Below are 27657 nucleotides of genomic sequence, written 5' to 3' on the forward strand. Positions count from 1 at the left end.
AAAACCGTTATTATTGAGGTTTTATTGATGTTTTGTTTTTCCCGATTTATTCGTATAACCCATTAGTCTACATAATTATCTAGCGGTTTTCCATTACTTGTACACTTATATTAATGTATTTTATGACCGTCTTTGTGTTGCTTATATTTGTATCATGTTGTCTCCCTCTATAATATATTTGTATCATGTTGTCTCCCTCTATATTTTGTTATATATATGCACACATTATGTACTTCTTGTTTAGTATTAATTTGTACCCTGATGATGCTTAAGTAAAGCGAAACCGGTCGGTTCTTAAATTAATAAATATCGTGGTTTTAAAACAAAAAAAGTATTTTATTTTATTAAATATGTCAAACCACAAAGTGATTGCTTTCTACAATAATATAATTTAGTTCAGTGATGTTATTTTTCATGTCGGAAGGAGGCCCTGAAGAAAATAATTTCTCTCAGAGCCTGTGTCATCTTTGAGAATGCTGTATAGAGGGTCTTTTTTGAGGAGGAGGGAGTGAACCTGTCCTGAATGTCAACTGTACAATTTCTACCCAGAATTAACTTAATTGTACGTTTTTTGACTAACCGTACCTTGGTGTTCTATTTTCAATAAACTCTTTAATTATGTTTCAGATGTGAAATCTATACTCCGCTACAGAATGTTTTGCCCAAGTCTTGTAAAGATGCAAAGGCACGGAGGTAATAATAAAATCATTTGAGCCCTTTACTGTTATTTAAAAGGTCACTGGAAGTGCAGTTATAATCAATGATTTTATTTTTTTCTAGCTTCCACGAATAATCTGAAAAGGCATTATCTAAGGATTATACTCTTAAGGAGAATATAGAAAATGTAGAAAGGTGAAACGGATTTAAGATTTTCGATGAAATGATTGTGTTGTGAAATATTTATTTTGTTATTTATTACTTTATATTTTTTTTTACAGTTTTACCGTACGCGGTCTTGTTGTAGAGTGGTATATCTAACTGTCATGGAAAGTTTTTTTCTGAGCTTTAAGAGAAAGGTTTCTTAAAGATACTGGAGTTATTCTAGGGCTATGTTAGATTTTTAACATCGATCACCGTAATGCTTGCCTTCCTGAATAAATCTAATTTTATTTAATCATTAACGGCCAAGATATTTTTGACAATGGTGTGTTTTTATCTTTCTGTATTCCAATCATTTAGCTTTGCTTCTAGGGTTGTGCCCCAGTATTGCTTTTTGGAGACTGTAAACGGATCTCTCGGCATTTAATGAAACTGCAGCAGAACAAAGGCTGTTGCTATATTGACGTTCATGGTATGTTTTGCTCAGATTGACGATAAGGTTTCCAGATCCGCATTTCGCTCGAAGCATGTTTAGGGTAATAAGTTTATAGTTTAGGGTTCTTTCACCGTATTTATGGGAACATTTCAGAACCACCAATCTTTCATTTTGAGTGAATCTTGTGTTTGTGATTAAATTATATTTGACAATTTAAACAAATAATATTTAGAGAAGTTAAAAATAAAATTGAAAGTTCACTGAAAGCTTAAACTATTAAAAGTAGTAATTTCATAAAAATGTAAATAAATAGAGCCCCTTTCACATTTTAGAATGTAATTTTATGTTGCTTACATGTTTTATTACTCTTTATAATTATTGAATTGTTTAAATGAATAAATAAATAATTACAAAAAAGTCTTCTGATTTGTAAGTCCTCGGGAAGCACTAAGGATCTTTCTATCTATCTTTATAATATAATAAATTTGATGAGCATAAAAATGTAAACGTGTATATAATTGATATAAATGTACAAAAGTAGATATTACACGTGTATAAATATTATATTGCGCATATTATACAAGATGTCGGGGGTAAAGTGCACAAACTTCGGGAGGTGATTCTAATTGATAGTACAAGTAAAAAAGAAAAAAAAACTTTTTTTGGAATTCCAACGTTTTAAGATAGTTTTCGAGTAAAAAAGTTTAATTTTTTGTATAGAAAAAAAAACAATTTCTTCTACGGAAAATAAATTTTTGTGGAAAAAATTTGGAAATTCGAATAATTTCCATTTCATTTTTACTTCTTCTAGCATTTAGAATAACCTCCTGAAGTTTGAGCACTTTACCCCCGGACACCCTATAAAGATAACCATATAAGAAAAACCTTATTGATGTAAAAATATATTTATTGATTTTATAAAAGTTATAAATTACTTTTATAAAAGTGATAATAGTATTTTAGTAAAGTAAAGTAATTTTTATACCTATTCAAATAACTTTCGTAAATGTTTTTTGTAAAATTAAAAAAAAATAATAATTAATTAAATCCGTAATAAAACCCATATTTTGAGAACCATCTTCATTTCGACATCGTTATAATTCGCTCGGTGCTAACTAAAAATGGTTCTGTTTTTCTAAAATTGCAATAGATGTCGGTAATTTAATTTCATTATTTAAATTATAATCCCCAAAATTATTCCTAATACGAATTCAGACACCTCTGTCGGATTCTTTTAACACTAAATATTGTTTATTTTGAGGGTGTTGCCCAAATCTAAATTCTTCACGCGGAAAGCGGGCCCTTAAGTGCCGAATCTTTCATAAGCAATTATAATTTATAAGGTTCCAGCAGACCCGGCTTCGCCCGACTTCCAAGACTATTATTGTTGTTTGCTACTTTAGAAAACGAATATCTGATTTTTATGTAATATTATGACGTGATTACAATGAAAATTATACACGTTAATTTCAGTTATTACCAGATAACTTTTTTAATCATCCATTTATTCAAAAAAAGCCTACAAACCTATTTTACCTCTTGAAATCCTGTGGTGCTAAGTATTTTGGGGACTTGTGGGAGTTTATTTATAAGTTTAAGTGTTAAGCATGTCACGTAGATATTGAGGTAAAAGAAATTATCACAAATATTTGCAAACATTAGGTGATAATTAATACAATCGTTTTGTTGGTGACATATAAATTAACCGGATTGGGTTCTAGGATGAATTAGACTTTCCTTTGAAGAAGAGTAGGTGTCTTTAATAAGTTATTAGCGTTGACCATTTTAAGAGAAAGCTTTTTCCTTTCCGGATATGCCTCACAAATGGTACATGACATGGATTGAAGCTCGTCGGTTATTAATAGAAGCCTTCGTGCGTTATACGCACAGATGCATGGCCACACGTTCAACATTTCTTCTTTACGTAATCAGTGCTCAGTGCTCATCTCTTGTGGTATCAAAGGGTAACGAATTACCGCAGATTAATATACAGATCTCCATTCATGTTATTGTAGAATACATATTGAGCATATTTCCAGACATAAACATGACATAAATATAATCGCAGAATTAATGTCATAAAACTTGGTTTATTTGTGATACGGTCATAAAAAACATTAATCAATAAGGAAATCAAATGTCCAGATTTTTATCATATTGAATATTTAATCGATTATTAATATATGCTAAATATTATTAGAATATTTATGCAAATACTAGTAATGGGCCGTTATTGATTTAATATTAAAAACATATTTTAATATTAAAAACTTATTTAATATTAAATCATTAGATTTACTATCCAATAACCATAAATAACGCGTACTATAAAGCGATTCAGTTGTTTCAGACTTAACATCCCAATTAAAAATATATATTCAAGGCTAAAAATCTGATTTAAAATTAGGTAACCCGTACATAAACTACATAATTATACACCTGTTGAATTTTCTGTACCACTTCTGTACGAAGACACATTAAGTACATAGCGGGTAAAAAAAACCTGATCAAAGATTGGTACAAATACTCGTATGTAGTTAACAAGACGAATAGCTGATTTTTCGGCTGAAGTTTAAAGTTTTTCACCAAAGCTTGGCGTCATTGATCAAATTTGTTTTTATCTAGTTTTTCCTTAAGCAGTTTAAAAGGAATGTAAGAACATATTTACTTTCAGCAGTGTGATATTACTAGATGTTCTTTTTATGTTAACTTACTTACGCTTCGAGTCTCAAAAAACCTTGCCTCGTGTTTATCTTGGGTTGGTATTTTCTGATTTTGTCAATGTTTTTTTCTATTGAGAGAAATTCAGGCATTTCTTCTACCAATATTCAAATGTAACATTACAAGTAAATTGTAACTAAATAAGAAACTGGTTTACTGATGGACATGAACCAGTTTCAACATATCTATAACCAAAAATAACTTCTGAAACTAATTTGGTCCGTAGATCCGTAGGCTAGATATTTTACAATATAATGATACTAAATTAATGTCATTTCAAAATAATTGATTCTTCGATGTTGTAGCACATCAAACTTAATATTTGACTTAATGATTTATACTTACTAATTTGACAGCCAAATGAGTAGGTTGACATCATATTTTGATTTTAAAATCTGATAACACGAATGTTGCCAGGACTTATCTATTTGTCAGATAGGAACTAATGAAGTGAGAACCAATTTGCAGCTATGAAATATATATTTTTTGCATTAAGTGCACAATTTCCACAATGGAATGCTGATACCAACCCTTGCGTATGGCAGTGAGGCATGGAATTGATAGAGGAAGGATGAAAGCTGATTGAATGCTGTGGAAATGAGATTCCCGAGGCGCAAAATGTGGTAAAATCATGTATGATCATATGAGAAATGCGAAGATTCGCAAAGAGTGCGAGGTTGATGTAGGCGTAATGAGTAAGATTAAGAAAGGGACGTTTAGATGGTTTGGGATTGTAGAGCGAATGAACGGAGAAAGGAGTGTAGTAGAAGTTGGGGACGCCCAAGAAAGACATGGCACGGTCAAGTAAACCAAATACTAGGAAAATGGAAAGAGTCAGATTTACGCAGGAGTATGTATGAATGTGAATAAGACAAGGAGTGTGTGCCAAGACCGAGTTGTTTGGCTGTCCGAAATCTGCCTACCCCAGCGGGGAAACGGCGTGGTGGTTAGTTAGTTAGTGGTAAAAGCAGATACCTACTATATACGTGCTGTCGCTGAGATAATTATTTGTGGGGTATTCCCCATTAAAAGAGTCAAAAACTCTAAATCAGACAAATCTCAGAAAACTAAAGAGATTGTCACAATACCGTGAATTAACGAACCGTAACTATTTTTTATCTGTACGATTTCTCAATTTGATCTTCAAAACTTCCCGCAGTGAAAATAATGCATTAATTGCGAGAATTTTAGCTAAACAAATCTTTCGTGAAGGCTTTTTACCCAAACAAAACCCAACCACGATGACAATTTAAAATTTACTGAACAGAGCTTCCTTTGCATAATTTGTAAGTTGAGGGACACAATATTAAATTGCTTGTTACTGCTTTGTAAATCTCTCCGCTACCCACTGAAAGCGTTGAATGTCTAATCTGGCTCAAATTCGTTGATGAATGTGGACCAAATATCACATCGAATAAAATTAATGCTTCATCAGGTTCAACACAAAAAATGAACTCAATCTTGGGCTTCGTTCCCATCCAAACCAAAGATTATTTTAACCGATTAAAAGTACAGATGACATGTTTATTTTACGCTTCATTAAAAATATGTAGTGAAACTTTTTTATTGCTATAAAAATATCATAATAAACGGTAATTGTACCTACCCAAGTGAATAAAATCCATTTTTTTATTTTTATTTCTTGAGTTTTAAAACTTTTATGTTTTAAGATTGCTAGTGAACATGATGTGTCGAAATCGGTAGCAAATAAATAAATATCAAATAAAAAAAATATCTACATTTGAAATAAAACTTTTTTTTTTTTTTGTAAAATTCACATGAAATTTTTCTCATATACTCGAAAATAGGTTCATACTTCCCGCTAACGAGGAAAACGAATTACAAGTACTAAGTACAAATAAGTACTTACATAGTAATGAAAATATTAAAAAAAATATAATAATGTTTATGGCTACTTACTTACAAAATACAATTAGAAATAATTATAACATTAAGAATACTTACATAATATAGCAATCCCTTTCCACCGTTACAATACAACTAAGAACACTTGTATTAACACTTGAGGAAAAAAACTTTTTAAAACAATTTAAAAAATAATATTAAAAGCCAGGTGCTTTAGGGAGATGTGCTCGCTTTGGGCAACTGGCTTACAGTGGAGGAAACGAACAAGTCTTCCGCATGAGCAAGACAATGCATGAGAAAGTGAAGCGAGTGAGAGGGAGAAGAGGAGGGGCGCGGGGAGCGGGTAGGTGTCGGGTTCAGTGCCAGGCTCAGGTTGTTGGCATTCTGGGTGGCTGGTGTAGCACTTTACGATAAACTTCAAACCATAAATCTAAGATTGCTTTATGGGACAGTCATCAATCGCTTATTCGCTTTAAATGTCTGTTGACAATAAAAATCAGCAGTCTTATTTTTTTCATACGTTACAGAATTTCACCTTTAATAATAATAATAATAATTTGGCATTCTCAGACTATAAAAATATTACCATTCGTTATTTCGGCTACTGGCATTATACCTAGCTCTCTAATTAAAAATTTAGGCGTATTAGATTTATCAAAAAAATTATATATAAAGATGCAAAAGTCGGTCATTTTGAATACATGTAGGATAACAAAAGATTTTTTAAATATTTATGTTGAGGGATCAGTAGGATTTATAGGCCCTGTTAGAAGTTCTACCGAGCCGAATCCTCTGATATGAAAATATCTGGAGACGGTGAATTTTTTTTTTCCCATTTGATATCTGGTGAGTTGACGTGTTGTTGTTCTTGTATTGTTTTGTATTTATTTTACTTATATAATGCACTTACATAATGTTGATTGACTAGATGATCATTTGTGGAAAAGTGAGTGGAAGGGTTAAGTTTTTCCTTTGGGGAAGATTTAACCCGGACAACTAAATCGGAAGTAGAAACAAGGTATAATAAAAAAAAATAATAATTGGATAATTTGTAGAGCGCCGTTTAGGTAAAAATCACCTCAAGGGCTTTGAGCAAGTGTTTTGACAATGTTGTAAGGTTAAAGATGGGAAGGGCAAGATGAAGTTTGGGAAATTGATATAGCTATGGGAGATTGAGATAGCTATACATATCTGGTGACCGACTATTAAGATTTGTTCTATTTTGACAACGGCAAATATACTGTCACAGGTTGAGAAGAAAGTTTTTAGATGGAGTTATTTTTAATATAGATTAAAGTTGTGACAACAAAACTTTTTTAGAAAATCCGTGCCTAGCTTTTCAAATTTAAAAAAGTCATAATAACAAAAACCACGTTTTAAAAAGTATACTAAACAGAAGCTACAAAAAACATTATTTAAAAAATCCAAAATATGCTTATTTTATCAGTCAATTTGCATCCTTTACTGTTTCGACCAAGGGTTTGTCTTTCAAGGTCTTGTTCAATCGGGCTGTCTGCACCTGCATTTTGAGAGATACGCATTGATAGTCATTGGAGATACGAGATGAAAGCATTTAGTGGCGTATTTACTATATTCCCACTTCCAATCAATTACCAGATGCATGTATTTGACATGATCGCGCTTTTCCGGCAAGGAAATACGACGGCTAAGCAATAACCCATTGCGGAAACACGTGATCCATGTGTTCGATATGAAGTACTTTTCTAATAGAGCAAAACGAACTTCTTTCATACCAGAACATAAACTTTACTAGAGCTGCAAAACTCTCGAACTGGGAGCTCTGTGACACCACTACAGCCCAACAATATTACAAATATATTGGAGTGAAGTGGCTTAACCAATTGCGGGTTAAAATGAGATTAGAAAATAATTATAAAAACATCAAAGGCACAATATAAAACTCTTTTAGTGGTATTTCACAATTATTATTTTCTGAAAATTAATTTAATATTTCTCAATACTAATATATCCGTTATATATATTTTTTGTTCAAGAGAGTAATAAGACAGTATGAATAAAAAAAAAAATATATATATATATAGGGTGTCCGGGGGCAAAGTGCACAAACTTCTGGAAGTGATTGTACATGATGGTAGAAGTAAATAAAAGTTTTAGAAAATCCCTTCTTTTTTCCTAATCAAAAATATTTTTTTGTAGATAATATTATTTTCTCCATACAAACTATTCAACTTTTTGCACCTCAAAAATAACGTAAAACGTTGAGTTTATGATTTTTTTTTACTTGTAATATCATGTAGAATCACTTCCCAAAGTGTGTGCCTTTACCCCCGGACACCCTGTACATATCATTATTCGTCTGTCCTCTAACTACTGTCTATAACTTACTATTTTACGCTTGTAAAACTTTTCATATTATTTTATTTATTTGAAAGTAGTTCAACTACGCAAAAATGCAATAAGGTTTCCCATGTAAATCTTGATTGGTAAACTCTTTCCCAAGAACGCCATTAACAACCATGAATATTTCTGAACCCTAAAGCAGAAAACCTAAGGCAACAAAAACTCTCGAACGGTGAATTTCATGCCGGAAATTTTGGAATTTCTAAGCCAACACAACTATTTTTGGCTCACAAAATAATGTCCATTGAGATGTTCGAAAAATTAGTTTAAGGCGATGCCATACGTAGTAATGTAAAATCATATGTTTTTGGTTTTAAATTTGGTCGCCTAGAAATGTTTCAGATGCTTTAATTAAATATTGCGAGTAGAATACATCTTGACCTTTGAAATAATCAAGTATTTTTTAGATAAGTCTGTAATATATAAATATGAAAACTGCTTTAAAGTTCAAAATCTCCTACTTGCGAATCTATTTTCGGTTATGATTTTATTGTATAATGTGGCAAATGAAGTTATTATAAATAGATCGAAAAAAAATAAATATTAATGCGTGAACATCATCACATAGATAAAATAATACGCACTTTTTGGCCATGTTTGCATTTGCATAAATCAAAACAGGCGGATGGTGTTAAGCGGGAATTTAAAATTTATCGCGATCTACGTAAGGGTTTTTATTGATAGCGGCTCAATTTAAAATATTACACGACGTATTGCATCGCCTTAATGTAAAAACAAGACCTCAAATTATTGTTCGTCGCATTTCGATTTAACTGTAGAATGATTAGCGTTAGAACTGTAGTAAAGTCGCAGAGTATGTAATTACTAGTAAAGGTAACAGGGTGACCGACAGCTATCAGTCCGCGGATCGAGATTCTCACAGCGCACAGTGCTGCCATAACATTCAAGGCTAGGAACAAAATTAATATAATTAAATGGTGGAAACTCATAGTAAAAGCGGGAAACAGGACAATCTACATCACATAGAGACACAAAAAACCCTTTTATTCGATCTGAGCAATCAGATATTTAATTTAAATTTTCTATTTCTTTCGTCGACTACAGTCTACGATTCGACGCATTTCAAAATACTTACCTTAAAAAATCCCAGAGCGACCGATTTAATAAAAATTGAAATGAATTTTTAAAAATGTCTCTATTAGTGGTAGTTACTGTAAGTACACGAGATCTCCAATAAACAACAACCAATATTTTTCATGTTTTATTCATCATAACTGTGAAAATTTCTGAGAAATAGTTATTTCCTAATGAGCGTCACGCATTAGTGATTCAATCTATAGGATGGTTAATTATTATTGCGAATACATAAATAAATATTTTATTATTATTTGTATACATTAGCCCTGCACGTGACCACAGCAGTGTGCAGCGCAGCAGGCACCGAGTTAGGCAGGTATTAGGTACTAGGTAAGTACCTACTCCCTTTTCAGAAAAAGTTATGAGTAGTGAAGTTCTGAACTGTAAATCTCATGGTCCAGAATAACTACCTCAAACGAAAACGAGTTATTATCATATTTTGTTACTATACCCATAGGGTTTGCTTTATAACATTCATTATTTGCTTGGTCTGTCCATCAAAAATCTCTTCAGAATCATGCATGTTCCCAAACATTTCTGAGGGGTTAGGTCAAAATACAAACTTTGTGTTAAAGTAACATTTTTCAACAGTTTTAAACATTCAATAAATAAATTGTCCCTGTTAATTAAAAAAACTTATTTATTTGGTTTGGTAGACCATTTGTGTGGGTAAACTTCCTGATAAAAAATATTGATAAATTATTGAGAACCTGTTCAAATTGTTAGCATTCCTGTTAAAACTAGATTTTAGGCCATTAACGAATAAATTGATAAGTACCCTGATAAACTTTAAGTACGACACCAATGTTTTTCACCATGTCAGAACATGTGTTCATAAATTTTTTGCATCATCATTATATATTATTAAACAAACGCAGGGGGATGAACACGTGTTCCATATTATTATGATTCTAGCAACACTTAATCAGGAAGCGACTTGCAGTCCCTTTTTAACAGGATTACCAATAATTTGAAGAGATTTTTTAATAAGACAGCAATTCTCATTTTTCTCCGTGTACATAGTGATATATTTGCTTCTTTGTAGGTATTTAAATTACTTTAAATTTAAATTATTTTAAAATTACTTTATCCTCATCAAAACTAATGATTTTTTCCCCCCGTTCCCAGATTACAAAAATAATTCATATATATTACAAATAATATAGGTCCTAGTACGCTTCCTTGCGGTACTCTATGGTTGATCAGGAGAGGTTTGATTTTTCTTGTTAATTTGAACCCTCTGTGAACGCTCCATCATATAACTTTTTATAAGTTTAGAGTTTTATTTAACATACCAATTTTTGAAAGTTTTGCAAAAAGGATTTTGTGATTTATTGTATCAAAAGCCTTTTGTAAGTCTACGTAAATTGGCAATGTTTTTTTACCACTGTCTAAATTTTTATCATATCTGTAATAGTTTCTATGGCGTCACCAATACTTAAGTTCTCCCTAAAACCATAATGTGTTTCCGATAATATTTTATCATCTTCTAAGTAGGATAGGAGTTGTTTTTTTAGTATTCTCTCCAATATATATTTTTTAATATTATTGAGTAGGCTTATTGGTCGATAATTGTTTATGTCATTTTACATCCTTGTATATTGGTAAAACAATAGGATTTTTGGGAGCTGTGGAGAAAATAGGCAGAGTGACCAGGTATGTTAGAGGTACGATACGTTCTTTACACAGATATTTTATTGCATCAGTTGTAATTAAGTCCTCCCCCGAAGATAAATTTGATTTTAGAGAAGAAATTTTGTATACGATTTCATCAGTTGTGATTTTTTCAAACTCGATCTTCTTTCCCTGCTCAGGAGGTTGGTTTATTTGTATTGCTTCATCAGATTGCGTAGCTTGCTTTGCTGAATACGATTCTATATTTATGAAAAATATATTGACATATTGAAAAATTTGGTCAGGACTATCAGCGTATGTCCTAGGGACTTGGATGTATGAAACGTTGGTAGATTTGTAGACTGGTTATTTCATGTAATATTTGCCACATTTTCCGGGATTTTGTTTACAATCTTATTTTTTTTTTCTTTTAGTTGGTTTCTTTTGTATCTATAATAGTTTGTTCCAATTTTTTTTTAGTATCTTAACATGTATATATCGTTTAGGTTCTTATTTTTTTAGGTTCTTGTGTAACTCATCTCTTTTTCTTATAACATTCTGTGTGATCCATGGCTTAATGTGTACATTTTTATGTGAGATTTTCTTTACAGTAATATTCAACATAAATTGATTGGGGCTGATTCTTTCCTTGGGCTTCAAGTTTTCAAATTGAAGGGCTTGTTTTTGTCGAAAGACCCTTGGGAAATAAAATAAAAACAAGAGATAAGGCAATTTAGGCAGGATCCGAATTGTTGGGATATTTCAATATTAAACACGCTGTATCTTGACAATCTTGTATCTCGTATCGTCACTATTGGCAAAATGAGACGCGTTCCTTCCAAAACTTAAAATAACCGTTTACTTAGTGTTTTTTCAATTTTGTTTTCTTTGCGAATTAATGCGATCCTGGAAGAGGAAATTAACCCATTTCCCGTTGACTCGTTGTTAACGACAATGCATTCTATCAAATTTTGATGGCAATCACGCGCACGCGCATCTACGTATATGCATTTCTCTGAAATTCGGTGTATCCGTTAAAAAAAAATTTTTTTAGGGGTTAATTTTTTATTTTATCGTTTACGTCACACTGATTGTGTAAACACACCCATGATAATGTCAGTGATCGACACCTATGAAGGTAAGTTAACAATGTAATTTACTCAACTGCATCAGACTGCGAAATGATCAATTCCACGTCTAATTAAATGCATTCAGAAGCGGAATAACGTTAGTGGGTCATTCGTGTAAATGAGGTCAGTTTTAAAGCAAAAATCTGCGATTATGGAAGAGCAAATATTAAGTAAAGAGTGAAGTAAAGCTTTATTTACTGAACTATGGAGGATTTAACAATACTATTGTTGAATTAGCCTAGTATGGAGGAAAATGTAAAAGTTCTTGACGGTGTTGCGACTAACTATTGACTATGCAACATTTTTAACATGTAAACTGATTTGACCAAGGTAAATATGACACCTGCAAATATCACAGGTAAATAATACTATTAAAACTAGAATTTAAATAAAAATTGCGGTCTGTTTAAGCAGAAAACCTATGTAATTACTGCTAAGAAACCTCGAGACTAAGTACTATAGGGCCTTAACTGCGAGTATTAATAACTAGCTGAGTTGGTCGGCGTTACGAATTGATTCGTATAATGTTTTGAGGTTGTCAATTCTTATAAACAGGGTGGAGTCATTGATGTATTGTATTTAGATAAAATTTAAAAAAATATATGTCTCGCTTTTTACCTCCAAGTGACCTCCAACTCTTCCAACGATCTAATAAAACTACCGGATCCGCCCTATAAGCGCACCGCTTATCGCGTTCTTATAGTGGAACAAGTTTCGACGAGATATTAGTAAGCAGTAGCGCCTCTGATTGTAGCTCTATGGGTGTAGTTGGAAATAATATTATTGTTAAGAAATGAAAATAAGTTTATCTCATCAGGTACACAATAGATGTATGTGGGAAAGGTCCTGTTGTTGATCTTGGGGGAAAATGGGGTTAATTTTATGGAAGTGTTAAGTTTGGCAACATTGATTATTTTTTTTGCTTTTAATTTAATATTTTTGATTCATACACAAATAGAAATAAAAATGGTTATATTACACGCAAACCCAGCGGTGACACAGCATGGTTGAGACAGCATGGTTCAATCAAAAATACATATAATAATTAATCAATACGCCATTTCCTCACAGGGGTAGGCAGAGAAGATAGACCGAAACACAAATTCATATTGGCACAAAATTCATTCATACACCGTATCATACTTAGAGGAGATTTACCAAATACGTAATACGACCCTAACATGAGATGGCGGTGTTTGTCAAAAGCTAAGCTAAGCGCCCTCTATAAAGCTAGCTTTACACCATCATTTTTTCATATCGAACCCCACATCGAAACTCGATAATTATTTTCATACTTACTATTTCATAGATAGTTTCCATTAGAGAAGAAATAATACTCTGGGACTATAAGAAAAATCGTCAAAAAATGTAAATACCTTGAACATAACGATATTGGTTCAGTCGTCATTCATTCGCACTATTTAATTTTTGCAGATCACTTGAAACGTGGTTTATTTATGCTTGAAACTATATCGTTCAATTAAATACCTTCTTGACTTCGTTCTGCTTCAACGTGATATCGACCGTGTCTCAAACTGGGCCAAAAAAAACGGCCTAAGCTTCAGTACACCTAGCTGCAATATCGTTTCGTAAACAAAATCAAAGAATCCCTACGTTTTTGATTAAGGAATTAATGAAATTATTTTCCGACGCTTAAACCAAATCAAAGATCTTGGGGTTATTTATGACAATAAACTAACTTTTATCAACACATAAACGATTTAGTAAGCAGAGCATTCAAGGTTCTTGAATTTGTAATTAAAAATTCTTATTCGATTCACAACGCATAAACGCAATTATATAACACACTAGCCTTAAGTGTTTTGGAGTCAAATTCATTCATTTGGGAAACGAAATAACGTAAATTTTGTGCATTGAAAGAGTCCACAAGAAATTTGTAAGATTTTAATTTTTGCACTCTACGGATATTACCCCTGGCTATACCCATATATTTATATCATGGGCATGTCTAATTACAACTCATGAGAGACAGTAGAGGTATTGCCCTGATTAAATATTTTTATCTTGTACTAAACGGTAACATATCTCTATTATGAGATTCTGGCTCAAATAAATTTATTTGTACCACTCTCAAGGACGTCGCCATAACCTCATTTATTTTAGAGCGCACCGATTTGTTCATGAACTCACCCGTGGCTAGAGTCACAAACGTCTTGTATGTAGTTGATCAAAAGATCGATATGTTTTTCATGTCCTTCAACGCACTTACAAGGTTTTAGTCACTGTAAATACATTGTATAAACGGTACAATTATAATGACCCAGACTCCAATCTGTCATGTCACAAGGAAGTTGTACAAATTGGATAAAATAAAATAAATAAATAAACATAAATCACAATCAAGAATGCATATGTCACTGCCATTCGCGTGCTTTGTCACGCGTTTTTTTCGTTTTCTTATTGATGTTTTGTCGTCGTTTGAATCTTCATAATATCTGCGGTGAACCCGTATATTAATTAGATAAGTTGACAGTGTTAGTGGGGAGAAAGGCATTTTTTTGCTCGAATTATCATGTCTGCCAGAGGGTTTTCCTCAATGTTATGTCGGCAGAATGATATATTCGTGAAGAGGGAACTCATATCCAAATTTTGGCATCGATTTAATTCGGGTGGCGGATGAGATATTTTATGACTTCTGGAGATGACCTTTCAGATCGTCTGCCAGGTCCTTCTCAGAGTTAATGTCCAGCGCTCATTCGGTTGAAGTGGCCTATAGAATAGGATTTTTACGGTCATCGCTTGGATAGGAGCACTTTTTGAAAATTGATATACTCTGTTGTTTTACGTTTTTTATGTTTTAAATTAACACTTTTTTAATATTTCGATAAAATTTTATGATAAATAACTACGTTTATAAAATGATTTAATTGTAATTAATAAGATTGTTTCCTAAGCTATTCCGTAGTCGGTACATCTCCTCTACTCTTTTGTTATTATAACTCTTGACAAGACCTGACTTAATGTAATGTAATACAGTTATTACGATACTATTCCTTTCAGGAGCAGGTTTAAAATAGCTATTCATGGTCGCAATGATAAAAAACCCAACATTTGCTGGATTTTAATATTTCGAACACAATTTGGCAAATAACATCAAGGGGAATACGAAAAACCTATCCATTTCTTCACATTATTGGTATTTTCACTAATTAATATAATCCACATATTTACACTTCTTACGGTATTCCATTGGTCACCATAAAACAGGCAGCTGTCTAGTACTTATTGTGATTTAATGAATTTATTCTCTGTAAATGTCTCGATTAAACACCAATAAATAAAAGATTATGCTTTACGACATGAATACAAATATGTCGAAATTAAATAGTTGACTGTTAGAAAATAAGGGACACACTTTCCTGTATACACCACTTATATAAAAATATACGTTTTTCATTCATTCTTTTGTTAGAACCCTGTAAGAGTAAGTTCGCGAAAAGACAAATAAAATTCTTTGAAATGTTTATTTTAAATAGGAGACTGTTTTACAATAAAATATGATGAGACCATGACGCGTTACAATCAGCCATTTCTGAAGGCGGAGTAGAGCAAACCGCAACTAAAAGAGAAGGGGGAGAGTGGATGGACTAATTACATGTGCGCAACTATACCTCCATACAACTATAACCTACCGAATACCTCTTCGCGCCGTACAGCAAGTTGGCGTATAGTGTAAAGGCTGCATAAAGGTGATGGAAAGCAAGATAAATTATTGCCTATTGAGAACAAACAATTATCTTGGCCATTGATAAGAGTCTTGCATGGCAAGGTGTTGACCGTCAATATTGTGGCGTCCCTTCAAGATTGCCAAATACAAATTCACTACACAAAAACGGTCTCCTGCGATAAATCCACCAAACTTATATAAATATGAAAAAATATAGCGAGATATAAAAAAAATTGCAATACCTACTAATTTTTCTTCGTGTACACGTGCATACTAGCGTGTGCTCGTGAAGTACTATTACGAAATTAAAATTGCGAATTCGGGCAACTAACTGACCTCTACTGGAAGGCAACTATTTAACATTTTTTTCCAATGAAATTTGAAAATTTGCAGTATGCAGACTTTTCAATTCTGAACACTAAAAATAAACATACTCGGTCGTTTGGTGTTGTGTTTATATTATGTATGATGTAGGTACGTTTTGTCGAAATGATTATTATTGTTATTCTATATTTAATTCAATTTCAATAATAATAATAATAACATAACATTTATATAGCGCAGTTTTGAGTTGTTTCACTTCAAGTGCGCTTATATATAATTACAATTACTTACAATTTTACAAAGAAATTGTTCTGTTTCGTAATAGGTGTGATTTGAAATTATTAAACATGACTAGCTTGAGCTTTTGAAAAGTTACGAGAAAACTTTTATTCTCCGACAGTTAAGTATGATTTAAAATTCGAAAATATTACGCAGAAAGTAATTAGATGAATTAGATTCACTTCTCATCTAATTCGGTAATAAATTATACTCAGTTTCTTCACTCTGATTCTCATAATGACATTCAATATTGCTTAGTAACAGCATTGCGCTTAGACCATTACATTGCAATTTTCTAACGAGTTTTTTAATAATTCTAGCACAGACTCGTAAATAAGTTTCATTTTTGAAAAAGACTAATTAAAATAACTTTCTGTAAAAATGTTGTTTTTATATTGTCTGAATTATTTACACAATCAGTTCCAATTTTGAAAATGAGATTCATTGAACCGCATGTATAACTGAAATTAGCATTATTGATAATGACGATTATGATACTGTAGGTAAGTGATTTATTTATTTATACGCACATGGTAGTTATCAGTGTTGCCAAGTTAGCATAATATATGCTAAATTTGGCATAATTCCTCCATGTTTAGCATAACTATTATGCTTTTAGCATATAGCATATTTATTTGGCTTATTTTTACAGTAACATGAAAATAATAAAAACCAATTTTTTTAACTAACAAAAATGATATCGATTGAAAAACTGGTGTCTCAATGGAGAAACATAGTTCACATTAAATGGGAATCCTTGACTTCCACTGTAGAGTTTTGGAATGAAGTCATGCAATATAAAGATGCAGCTAATAATAACCCCATTCGGTGATTTATGTCAGTTTGCAATGTCTATTTTATCATTGCCGCATTCAAATGCGGACATTGAACGTGTATTTAGCCAAATGAGTCTGGTCAAAACAAAACTCCGAAATCGTTTGGCGGTGAGAACCCTGAATGCCATTTTGTAGGTGAGATTTGGCCCAAAGAGAGCAGGAAAGTGCTTTTATTCTTACACTGTTCCTGACGAAGTTACTACGCTGCATTGGGTCCAAAAAAAGTTACGACTCCGTCTCTCAGCCTTCCACTTCAGCTGCTGTTAATAAAGAAGAAGAAGATGAAGATATTGATATTTTATTTCACTGATTTTATTTCTAAATTAAATTTATGTTGGCTTTTTTTTTGAATTTTTTAAAGTAATTTAGCACTTTTCTGGCATATTTTTCCCATCACTCTATTTCTCAACAAATACTAAGTTAAATTTATGTTGGCTTTTTTTGGCATTTTTTAAAGGAATTTAGCATATTTCTGGCATATTTTTCCCATCACTCTAGCATATTTTGAAGTAGTTGAGTTGGTAACACTGGTAGTTATTGACGGTAATGCATGTTTATTTAAACATAGAAAGAAGAAAGATAATAAAAATTATAAGTATTTAAGTAAACAAAGACAAAAGAAAAACATAATATACGTTGGTACAAAGTAAATGAAGAAACAATAAAAAAACCGTTATGCAGTGACCTCGTTGAAATATGCTACTGCTAAAATGTTTTAGTACTACCCACAGCTTTATACTTCAATAAAGGCATATTAAAACATCAGCCAACAAAGAAAAAGAGTTATCAATGGTGTGTAATCTTTTTATAACAGAATTGTAGCTTGAAACCGTGGTATAATTGTCACAATAATACATACTAAGTAATACGTTAGGAAAAACCGTAGACACGATCTAATTAATTGGTTTAATATTTTAGTTGCCCATTTTTTTCTAAAATATTATTAATATGGAAAGTATGCAGTAATTCTAAATTAGAATTATTGACGGCCGGCATAGTCCAGTGGTAACGCATTGGACTGCCATTCCGAAGGTCGCGGGTTCGAACCCGGCGTGCGCAAATAAATTTTATTTGATTGATTTGTGTTATTTCACAATTAATTAATTAAAATAATATATAGTATATTTGCGGCACGTTCCAGAGTGGAAGATACTACCAGTATCGCCCTGGTGTAAGACCACCATTCAGAATTGAAACGTTGCTCCAAATGGCTTTAGCCGTGTTTAGTGACTAGATCTGAATAGCCAGGTACTTCCCCACCTTCCTCTTTCCCTTCCCCACTTACCTTCATCCTCACAACATCCCCCAATTGGGGATGCCATAGTCTCACTGGCTCCAGACGGGAGCAGTTGGGACTCTTGTGAGGTATTCACTATAAAAATAAAAAAAATAAATTCCTTTTTTTTTTTTTTTTATTACTTTATTTATTTTCATTTCTTTACACATATTATACATATTAATAGATAGTATATAATAACACAATATATAATACCAAATAGTATACAAAAGAAATGAAAACCCACTAAGGCACTGCCTGAGTGTGGGTAATATAAAACGATTACTATATTTCAAGTACCTAAAGTATAATATACATTAGTAGAAAAGTTTTTTTTTGTTTATAGTTATTATAAAAAGTAAAGAGAAAAACATTATGTACAATAGTTTATAAAGTTTCAGCAAGTGAGTTATAGAAAGGATCAATACATTTATAGTAAAAGCATTTCAATATCTGCCTCATTTAGCATTTTTACTTATATTTTATCATATTTACTTTATTTTATTTACTTTTATTTATTTTTTTATATTTACTTTTATTTATTTTTTATTTTTATCATATTTACTTATATTTGACATTTATATAATCAAAGATTTGATGATAAAGATATTATTCCGGCTGGATGTGTAATGAACGGTGACCTCAAAAAAGTGATATAAATTCATGAAAAGTGATGAAACGAAAACTAGGCTAAACAGGTTATATTGGTAATTATTAAACCTAGTTTTTGTTTCATCACTTTTAATGACTCTATATCACTTTTTAAAGGCTTGTTGAATATTCATTTTGATGAAAATTTTTCATTTTGTTAAGATATAATCGTTTTGCAAGTGTGGCAAATACAGCTTTTCCGGGTCAAAACATGAAACTCCGATGCTCGGGGTGTTACGAAATATTTAACAGTACCTAGTTAACTCTAGATTTCAATGTTGATTACTCTAACACATTATGAAAACTATAAATATTTATAAGTGTTTTCCTAGTAAAATGGTACAGCCAGTAGGTTGCGTACTCTCTCGTTAACGCATTCATTTTCTAAGTAATGATAAATGCTTGTTTAAGTTCTCGGACAAGAAAACACAAGTCACCTTAGCCGAATAGTGGCCTTTCAAAGAATATTCGATATTTACTGGCATTCAATAAAAGAGAGTTGGTCATCAGTATTATGGCAAAAGTGCACTGTGTACCAACATGTTATTATTATATCTAGTATTGACACAAGGCGGTTGTGAAATTACAGAGAAGCTCACATCATGGCTCACAATGACACTGTGAAACGCTTGTCGTTAGATGAGGTGAAATCTCCTGAGGTGATTTTAGTTCGACATTATTTTAGATGTATTATGATGAGCATCTCAGACAATGCTCATATGTTATTATAATTGTGATATTATCTAGACGGACTCACACTAAATTCCTAAATGCTTTTCTCGTTGCGAATTATTAGCACGATTAGTTAGAGCTTTGTCTGCAGACAAAGAGAACAAAAAACTTATTAAAAATTAAAATAGAAGAACTTCAACCCGATTCTCTCAGTATCGCTAGGTTACCCCACCATCTCTAATATATGTATAAAGAAGAGCATCTGTTTATGATCTGTTTGTTACGGGCGGACAGGCGGGCGGACAGGCGGGCGGCGCGGATTTGATTTTATACAAATCTACAGTTTTATTCCGAGGTTGATGAAATTTTGCACACTTGATCTTCAAAACAAGATGAAGGGGACTGTTTTCATGAGATTTTGAAATTTTGCGAGTTCATAGTAAAAAGCACAGTAAAAGCATCTCAGACAATGCTCATCTGTTATTAATAATAAGTTATTCTACATAATAGACGGACTCACGTCTCACTAAATGTTTTAGGAATTTAGTAATAGTAACTAAATAATTCAAAATCTGAAAAGCCGAGTAGATAAAACAGTACCGGAACCGGGGCAACCATTTATTGGGTAACCAACACCTCTGCCATAGGTCACCCCGAGTGGTTCGCTACGTTTGGTGTTTTAGCAAGGGTGCCTGGGTTCATCGGGTGAGGTGTCTTCAGAATGCGCCTGCAAGCCACCTGCATGGCGTGCTATATCGGGAAAGGCTGGTTTAGGGAGATCATTTTTTTTTTCAAATCAAAGATCCCTTTGATCTCTCCAATTGGTATCTCTTGACCCATTACCTTGCGATGCAGTGGGAAGGATAGATCATTCGTCCGTCACTCCTGGACAAACTGATCCCTAGATTCCAACGCACCCCTCATACCTTTTCCCTTCCCAAAACTTCCTCACCTCTCTTTCCTAAAAAAGACGCTCCATACAGCATCCCCAAAGATGGTATAGGCCCGAGGGAAAGCATTTTCCTCCTGTGTGGGGTTAATGCAAAACAAGGGCCCCAAGCGTCAAAATTAGTAAAAAAATAAATCTTAAATCGATAATTTATTGAAGGTAACTGAGAATAATTTCGAACTGCGCGATTGTGCAATTGAAAATTTTTCACCATGTTCGTACACCTGCGATTTTAGAAAGGAAATAAAACGAATAAATTAAGACATAAAGTAAACAAAAATAAATAACATTTAACTGTACCGGTTATAACGTCACCCTATTGTAAGGGGTGCGTTATCGAAATCATGCCAACAGCGCCAAAAAACCTATACCTGAACGACAGTTCTCAATCATCCTCATGGAAGTTCATGATCGATCCAGGACTAATTTACGAATTGCTAGTTTCATAAAAGTTCGGGCTTTCTTACCTTCAACCAACCAAGTCATATTGATGCTATATACCTACCCACTTACACGATCAAGTATGAAAGTTCAGGTTCAAGCTCTGCTCGGACATACTTTTTTTTTAAATTTAAGTTTTAGTGCGTGCTTCAATTCAAGGCATAAATATATACACAATACAGAATAGGTGTAAATATAGTTAGTTATAGATGTACATTGTCAATTTTATAGTATAATATTTTGTCCTTTTGAGCAATAATCGTAAGAAGCGCGTCTAAAGTCTGCCGGGAAAAGGCGTGATAGTTAGTTATACTCATTGAAAACAGAAATAATTGCGTACCTGCGTATAACTTTCAAATTTTATGAAATCATAATCATTCAGTGAGTAAATTATTATCATTTTCCGCGATTTTTCAAGTACAAGGAAGCGTGATATTGTTGCGTGGTAATAATTATAGTAAGCGGTTCTTCTAATTAAAACGATATTTGCTTGTTTTTTCCCCAAATTACACACGACATATGCTTCATTCAACTACCAATCTTAACCCACTATTTTAATACTGTTTTTTCTTCTAATCTTCTGTTTTCCCCCCGTAAATTATCTGTCAAACAATTGCTATGGTTTATTGCACTTTTAAAAAATGGAACACATTCAAATAAAATAAGAACGTACCTATCTACCCTGATTTTCTGCCGGTACGTACCTACCCCGATTTTCTTTACAATGTAATAAAATGAAATGCTTTTTGTCGTTGTGACAAATTTTCGCGCGGACATAGAAATTTAGATGACAAAAGCACAAATAATAAACGACGCAATGGAATGGTTATGAAACTTATTTTCAACAGTAACGCTTCTCTTACTTTCTAGCGAGCTCACCATGACATGTGATGGCGTGCGCGTGCACTTGACACAGGTATTCTTGTTTCGATTAGACGAGGCAATTTTAAATATACCTAATTAAAAATAATAATTTCGGTTTGTGATTATTTCTCTAGAACTAGAATTTGCTTTGAATTTCACCACTGTAGCCTCTGAAATTTTGCAATGCATTTCTCTTAAGCAAACTGTCAAAATGCTTACTGCGCGGGAAATATTTTAGCATTATGTACGTTCAATTTCAAATAAATTCTCTATTTTCGAACGTATTTCAAAATAAAATACTGTCTTTGAAAGCAGATACAAAATCGATAAATACAATTAAAAATGTTAAAATTTTGAACGCCAACATGGACAAAGTTTTAAAGTCGCTTACCGATGATTTTCATCGCATAATCTCACATTATTAAGTATATAAAAAGTTATTGTTTGTAATTTCACTTTTTTTTTTTCAAGTTTTTCGTTTTGCTTTTAAAATTTTCAAACTTTGATAAAACATTTTCAAGCGCTAAATGTTGTTTCATAAAATTATTTCAAAATTTTCGTGGGCGTATAGACGTAAACTTTTAAATACAAATACATAGCGTGGTGTGTCTCTCTTTTTAATATTATATATACAGGGTGTATCGGCACTAACCCGACAAACTTTAACCAGCTATTCCTTAGCACATTTGGAGTAAAAAATGTTATGTGCACTTTGCTGTCCGGTAACGTTTTTTTTTAATAAAAAATTAATTAAACATATTTTCACCACATGTCACCACTGTTTTATCCTTTGTCAAAATTTGAAAGCAACGTCGCAAATCAACCGCGTGTCGCTGCGAACGAAGCCCGTATTACATAATCCAGTACCAGAAAATAAATATTTTATTTAACAATAATGATTATTCACATTTTTCGTATGCGAATCACTGATTGTCTTCTTGTATTGTACACATCAGTTTTATTTTTGTATCTAAATTGTTTCACCTCTGGAATGCTCTGGTTTCACCTCTTACGCGTTTCACGTATTAAATAGTCTAATTTTGAAACTAAGAAACTAATAAGTAGGTTTCCTGAATTTATAATCGAAGTCCAATAATTCTGAGCACTTTTAAAAACAATTTTCCTCACTTAGGTACTTATCAATAATAATAATTGGATTATTTGAAAGCGCCGTTGTTTTTTAAATCACCGTAAGTGCTCTGTTAAAATGTTACTTACTAGGCTATCCTACAACGTATATTTTTTAATAAATTTAGTTATTTACAACTTCGCGGAATGTGATTTATGAATATTATTGCTTATGTTAAAAGCCTTCCAGAATTACCGGAACATAACGAGCAGCTTGACACACTTAAGTTTATTTCCACTAATTTGAAGGTACAAAGAATGTATAGTTTTAAAAACAATCCTGATGAATCAAAAAACGGTTCATATAAAACTGCTGCGCAACACACTCACACAAAGGAAAGCACTCACACAAACGTCATGACTGCATTGGATCGACCACCTGCAAATGAATGCTGCCAGATTGCTGTTTACATAATAATTATTAAATTTTATTTAAAACATCGCAAATTTTTTAAAACCTCGACAATAAATTACAACTATAATTTAAAAAAATATTCTTAACCCCACGCTTTTTCGTAATTGATTAATTAATTCAGAATTTAAACGTTGCTTGAAATGACTAGCCGTATTTGGTGACCAGATCTGAATATCCAGGTTCAGAATTTAAACGTTCCTTGAAATGACTTGCCGTATTTGGTGACCAGATCTGAATATCCAGGTTCAGAATTTAAACGTTCCTTGAAAAAACTAGCCGTATTTGGTGACCAGATCTGAATATCCAGGTAATTCCTCACCTTCCACTTCCTCAACTTCCCTTGGCGATAAAACTTACCCCAATTCAAAATAAAAATTGTGTAGATTATCGGATGTAATGAAATGCATAATAATTAGACCCCAAAATACTTAGGGGCTATTTCACTATGTCGGGCTAAATATCTGAATAGCTATCCGTTGACTGGCTTTAAAGTTCAGAATAACTTCGTTATTCAACGGCGACCTTTTCACCATTGTTTCGAACTTCCGGATAGATAACACTCGAAATAGTCTGGCAACATCGCAAAATGTTTGCAGTTTCTCTATCTACTGCCACGGCTGTCATCAGCTGTCATGTTTTGCCGCAATTTCTATGGAATGCTAGCGTCAACAAGCAACGCAAAGTAAGTGAATTTTTTTGGTTATGTTATGTTGATTATCAGGTCATTTTAGATTGATTCGTGTCGAATTAATACATTGTTTCTTATTTTTCAGGATGAACAATAAAGAAGTAAGGGAGCGTGCTGTGAATTTCTCCAGAGACGAGTGCGAAAATCTGGTTAACATTGTTTACCAATGGAAGCACGTCCTGGAGAATAAAAACAGTGACGCCGTTATGTGGAAGCAGAAGAATGCGGCCTGGGAGCAAATAGAGAAAAAATACAACTCTTCCTCATCAGGTACATCATATATTACAAATTATTTATATTAACGCCAAGACGTGGACAAACGTCACCGCATAAACTCGGTTCCTAACTGTCATCGTAAATCGTAGTTCATTGTTAGCTTTCATGTCGTCCAAAACCCATAAAATTAAGTTCGAATGTTCAGTCACAAAATAATCGAGTAAAACCCAATGAATTGAATTCAATTCCTAGATACAACCGACTCTAATAATGTTTCACTGTTCACTTTTCTGTTTTCTATTATCTCTAATGATTAGACACAAATATTTTCTCAGTTTGGTTCTTATGAATTATGACAAAGTAATTTATGATTTGAGCTGTTCAATTGTTGTAATGAGTTGTAACAGTTGCCTTCAGATCTTCGAAAACTCTGAGGAACAAGTATGACAGTCTGAAGCGGTTGGTGAGAAAGAAGGGCGCTCTCAACAGGAGGGATTCGTACCAGACTGGTGGAGGGCCAAGCACCGCAGCTCCATTCGACACAATGGAGACCACCGTTCTGGAAATGATCTACCTGAGTGTCGAAGGGACCAACAACAATATAGACAGCGATTCATCATTCATAGGTAAGATTGCCATACTATAACGGTAAACCATTTACATTGCATATTTCAAAATCAACAGATGCGTATATTAGCGACAAATAGTACAAACAATTTTAATTCTGAGCATTTAAAAGTTGGAAAAGTTAATGCCTTTAAACAATCTTTCAATTCTTGTTATTATTTTTTCCAGTAAATATGAATGATGAAATCGACAACCAGCTCTCCACATCCAGTGCTGCGGTGCATGAGCACCCCGCTCCAGAGGCCCCCGCTCCAGAGGCCCCCGCTCCAGAGACTTCCACTCCGGAGACTCCTGCTCCAGAGCCTGCCGCCTCAGACCTTATCCCGTGGGATAAGTGGAGCGTCCCGCTGCTTCGCACCCCCAGGCACCCCGCCTTGACGGTACGGCAGCCAGTGTCGCGTGTGAAGCGGCCACTGTCCGGTGTTAAGCGGCCAGTTTCTGGTGCGAGCCCGCAAAGTAGGACGTCTGAAGTAGGACGCCTACTCATGGAAGAAAAGAGGGAATTCGTGAGTCTCCAGAGGAAGTGCTTCGTACTTGAATTTGAGCAGAAGCAAGAGCTGAACAGGCTGGAGCAAGAGCGGATCAGGCAGGAGCAAGAGCTGATCGAGCTTCAAAAAGAACATTTAAAATTAATAATTAAAAAATTGCAAGGGTAAAATAGACGTTGTTCAGCTTTTGCTTCTGCTCAAAATCAAGTAACAACCACTTCCTCTGGAGACTCAGGAATTCCCTCTTTGGGGTGGATTATTGTATGAATGTAACCATTTCCCTGTGTTCAAACTACATAACCAAATAACTTGAAATAAGGACAGTAAACAAAAAATATTATTCATTGTTTTTTTTTTTTTATATGTGTTTATTCAGTTTTTTTTATTTGTACATTATTTTCTCTTACTTAGATCTTACAAAACTGATCAATCAGTTTAATTGTAAGAAATCTCTCAGTTTTTCTATTTATTAGCTTATAACAATATATTTAATTTCAACTTGATATCTTGGTACCACAATATTAATTGTTTTTATGTTTGACGGAGGTAGAACGATCTAATTTTCGTTTTTATTTTTGAATGACATGTCTCATTTTTAATATCTTCTGGTAATGAGTTAAACAATTCCGGAATTTTATGTCTTTTTGTTCTATCTCCGTATACATTTTGCGATATTTTAATAATAAACATTTGTGCTTCTCTATGCCTAGTAGGGTAGTTATGGTTTACAGGTTTTTTGAATTCTGTATTCCAGAATTCATCTAGCGTTAGTTGGTAATCTATCCTACTATGTATAGAGAGCACATTACACAAAGAAAACATTTTTTTATAATCGCCTACACATAATTGATTTTTTTTTTTGCCTGATATCAATTTTAGGAAACGGATTTGTAATTGTTCTATTTTATTTAAGTACGTTTTGTGAATTTATTAATCTTAAATTGTGAATTTATTAATCTTAAATTTAGAGCATAGACTGATAACGGATAATGTTTTACAAACAATAATAATAATTACAAATTATGTTGTTGTGTATTAATTATTTAATATGTTATAAACATTTAACTTATGTTTCATTCATTTGTATTGAACAGAATTTGTTACAGACGAACAGTGTTCAAACTAGATAACCAAATAACATTTTAAATAACTTGAAATAAGGACAGTAAACAAAAAATATTATTCATTGTGAATTTATTAATCTTAAATTTAGAGCATAGACTGATAACGGATAATGTTTTACAAACAATTTATAATAATAACAAATTATGTTGTTGTGTATTAAAATGTTATAAACATTTAACTTATGTTTCATTCATTTGTATTGAACAGAATTTGTTACAGTCGAACAATGTAGAACTAGGGAGATCCTGTTTTAGGATAATATTACAATACAATATATTTATAAGGTAGAAAATAAAATAAAGACTGAACAATAATATGTATTTTTATAAATGAATGTTTTTTTCATTTGCAATAAAAATTTTAGAAAACACCTGTATTTTTATTTTCTTCTGTAGTTAACATTTTGAACAGGAATATTAAGCTTATAATTTCCAAGATTTGTTCTCTCAACGCAGAGGCACAAACACACACATCCCAGCAGTAAACCTTTACAACGAATCAACGACCGATCATTGCGATAGTAATACTGCTCAGTACGAGAGGAACGGCAGTTTTGGACATTTGGTTCACGCACTCGGTCGACCGGCCGGTGGTGCGATGCTACCATCCACAGGATTAGGCCTGAACGCCTCTAAGGCCGTATCCCGCCTAGGCAAATCGGGCGGTGATACGTGATGTGAGTTCCGCGAGTCGAAAGGCTCTCTAAACAATGTGACATCTATCAGGCGGCCCCCGTCCGCGGGGGCCTCCGTCGAAGCCCGACGAGGCGAGCACTGTGCAACGTGGTTAAATGTCCCGGCGCGATGGCGCCCCGCCTCTGACCAAGCTTAAGTTCGACGTCGGAACTCGGAATCGTCCGCAGACGACCTTCGTACCTGGCAGGGTGTTGTGCCCGGTAGAGCAGCGTCATGCTGCGATCCGTTG

General features: G+C 33.1%; 1 protein-coding gene and 1 long non-coding RNA gene across 2 annotated transcripts; both read left to right on the forward strand.

Moving 5' to 3' along the window:
* The first annotated feature begins 447 nt into the window (after window positions 1–447).
* LOC149419881 (uncharacterized) lies at window positions 448–1966 on the forward strand. Its single transcript, XR_016302769.1, has 3 exons — window positions 448–693; window positions 781–852; window positions 939–1966. It is a non-coding gene; the product is annotated as an uncharacterized LOC149419881 (long non-coding RNA).
* Window positions 1967–24245: 22279 nt separating this feature from the next.
* LOC149419882 (uncharacterized) lies at window positions 24246–27408 on the forward strand. Its single transcript, XM_089637563.1, has 5 exons — window positions 24246–24271; window positions 24363–24547; window positions 24901–25119; window positions 25289–25772; window positions 27189–27408. The coding sequence occupies exons 1-5, from the start codon at window positions 24246–24248 to the stop codon at window positions 27406–27408; spliced, it is 1134 nt and encodes a 377-aa protein (XP_089493689.1).
* The last annotated feature ends 249 nt before the right edge of the window (window positions 27409–27657 follow it).

The sequence above is a fragment of the Hesperophylax consimilis genome, chromosome 11, assembly GCF_061612785.1.
Source record: "Hesperophylax consimilis isolate HC1 chromosome 11, BYU_Hcon_1.0, whole genome shotgun sequence".
Classification (NCBI taxonomy): Eukaryota; Metazoa; Arthropoda; class Insecta; order Trichoptera; family Limnephilidae; genus Hesperophylax; species Hesperophylax consimilis.

Bases quoted from the DNA above. Each gene is read 5' to 3' on its own strand.
- LOC149419882 (XM_089637563.1), top strand. From the start codon at position 24,246: ATGCTAGCGTCAACAAGCAACGCAAA. The intron at 24,548-24,900 runs GTACATCATATA...GAGTTGTAACAG, and splicing joins ATACAACTCTTCCTCATCAG to TTGCCTTCAGATCTTCGAAA. The intron at 25,120-25,288 runs GTAAGATTGCCA...TATTTTTTCCAG, and splicing joins CAGCGATTCATCATTCATAG to TAAATATGAATGATGAAATC.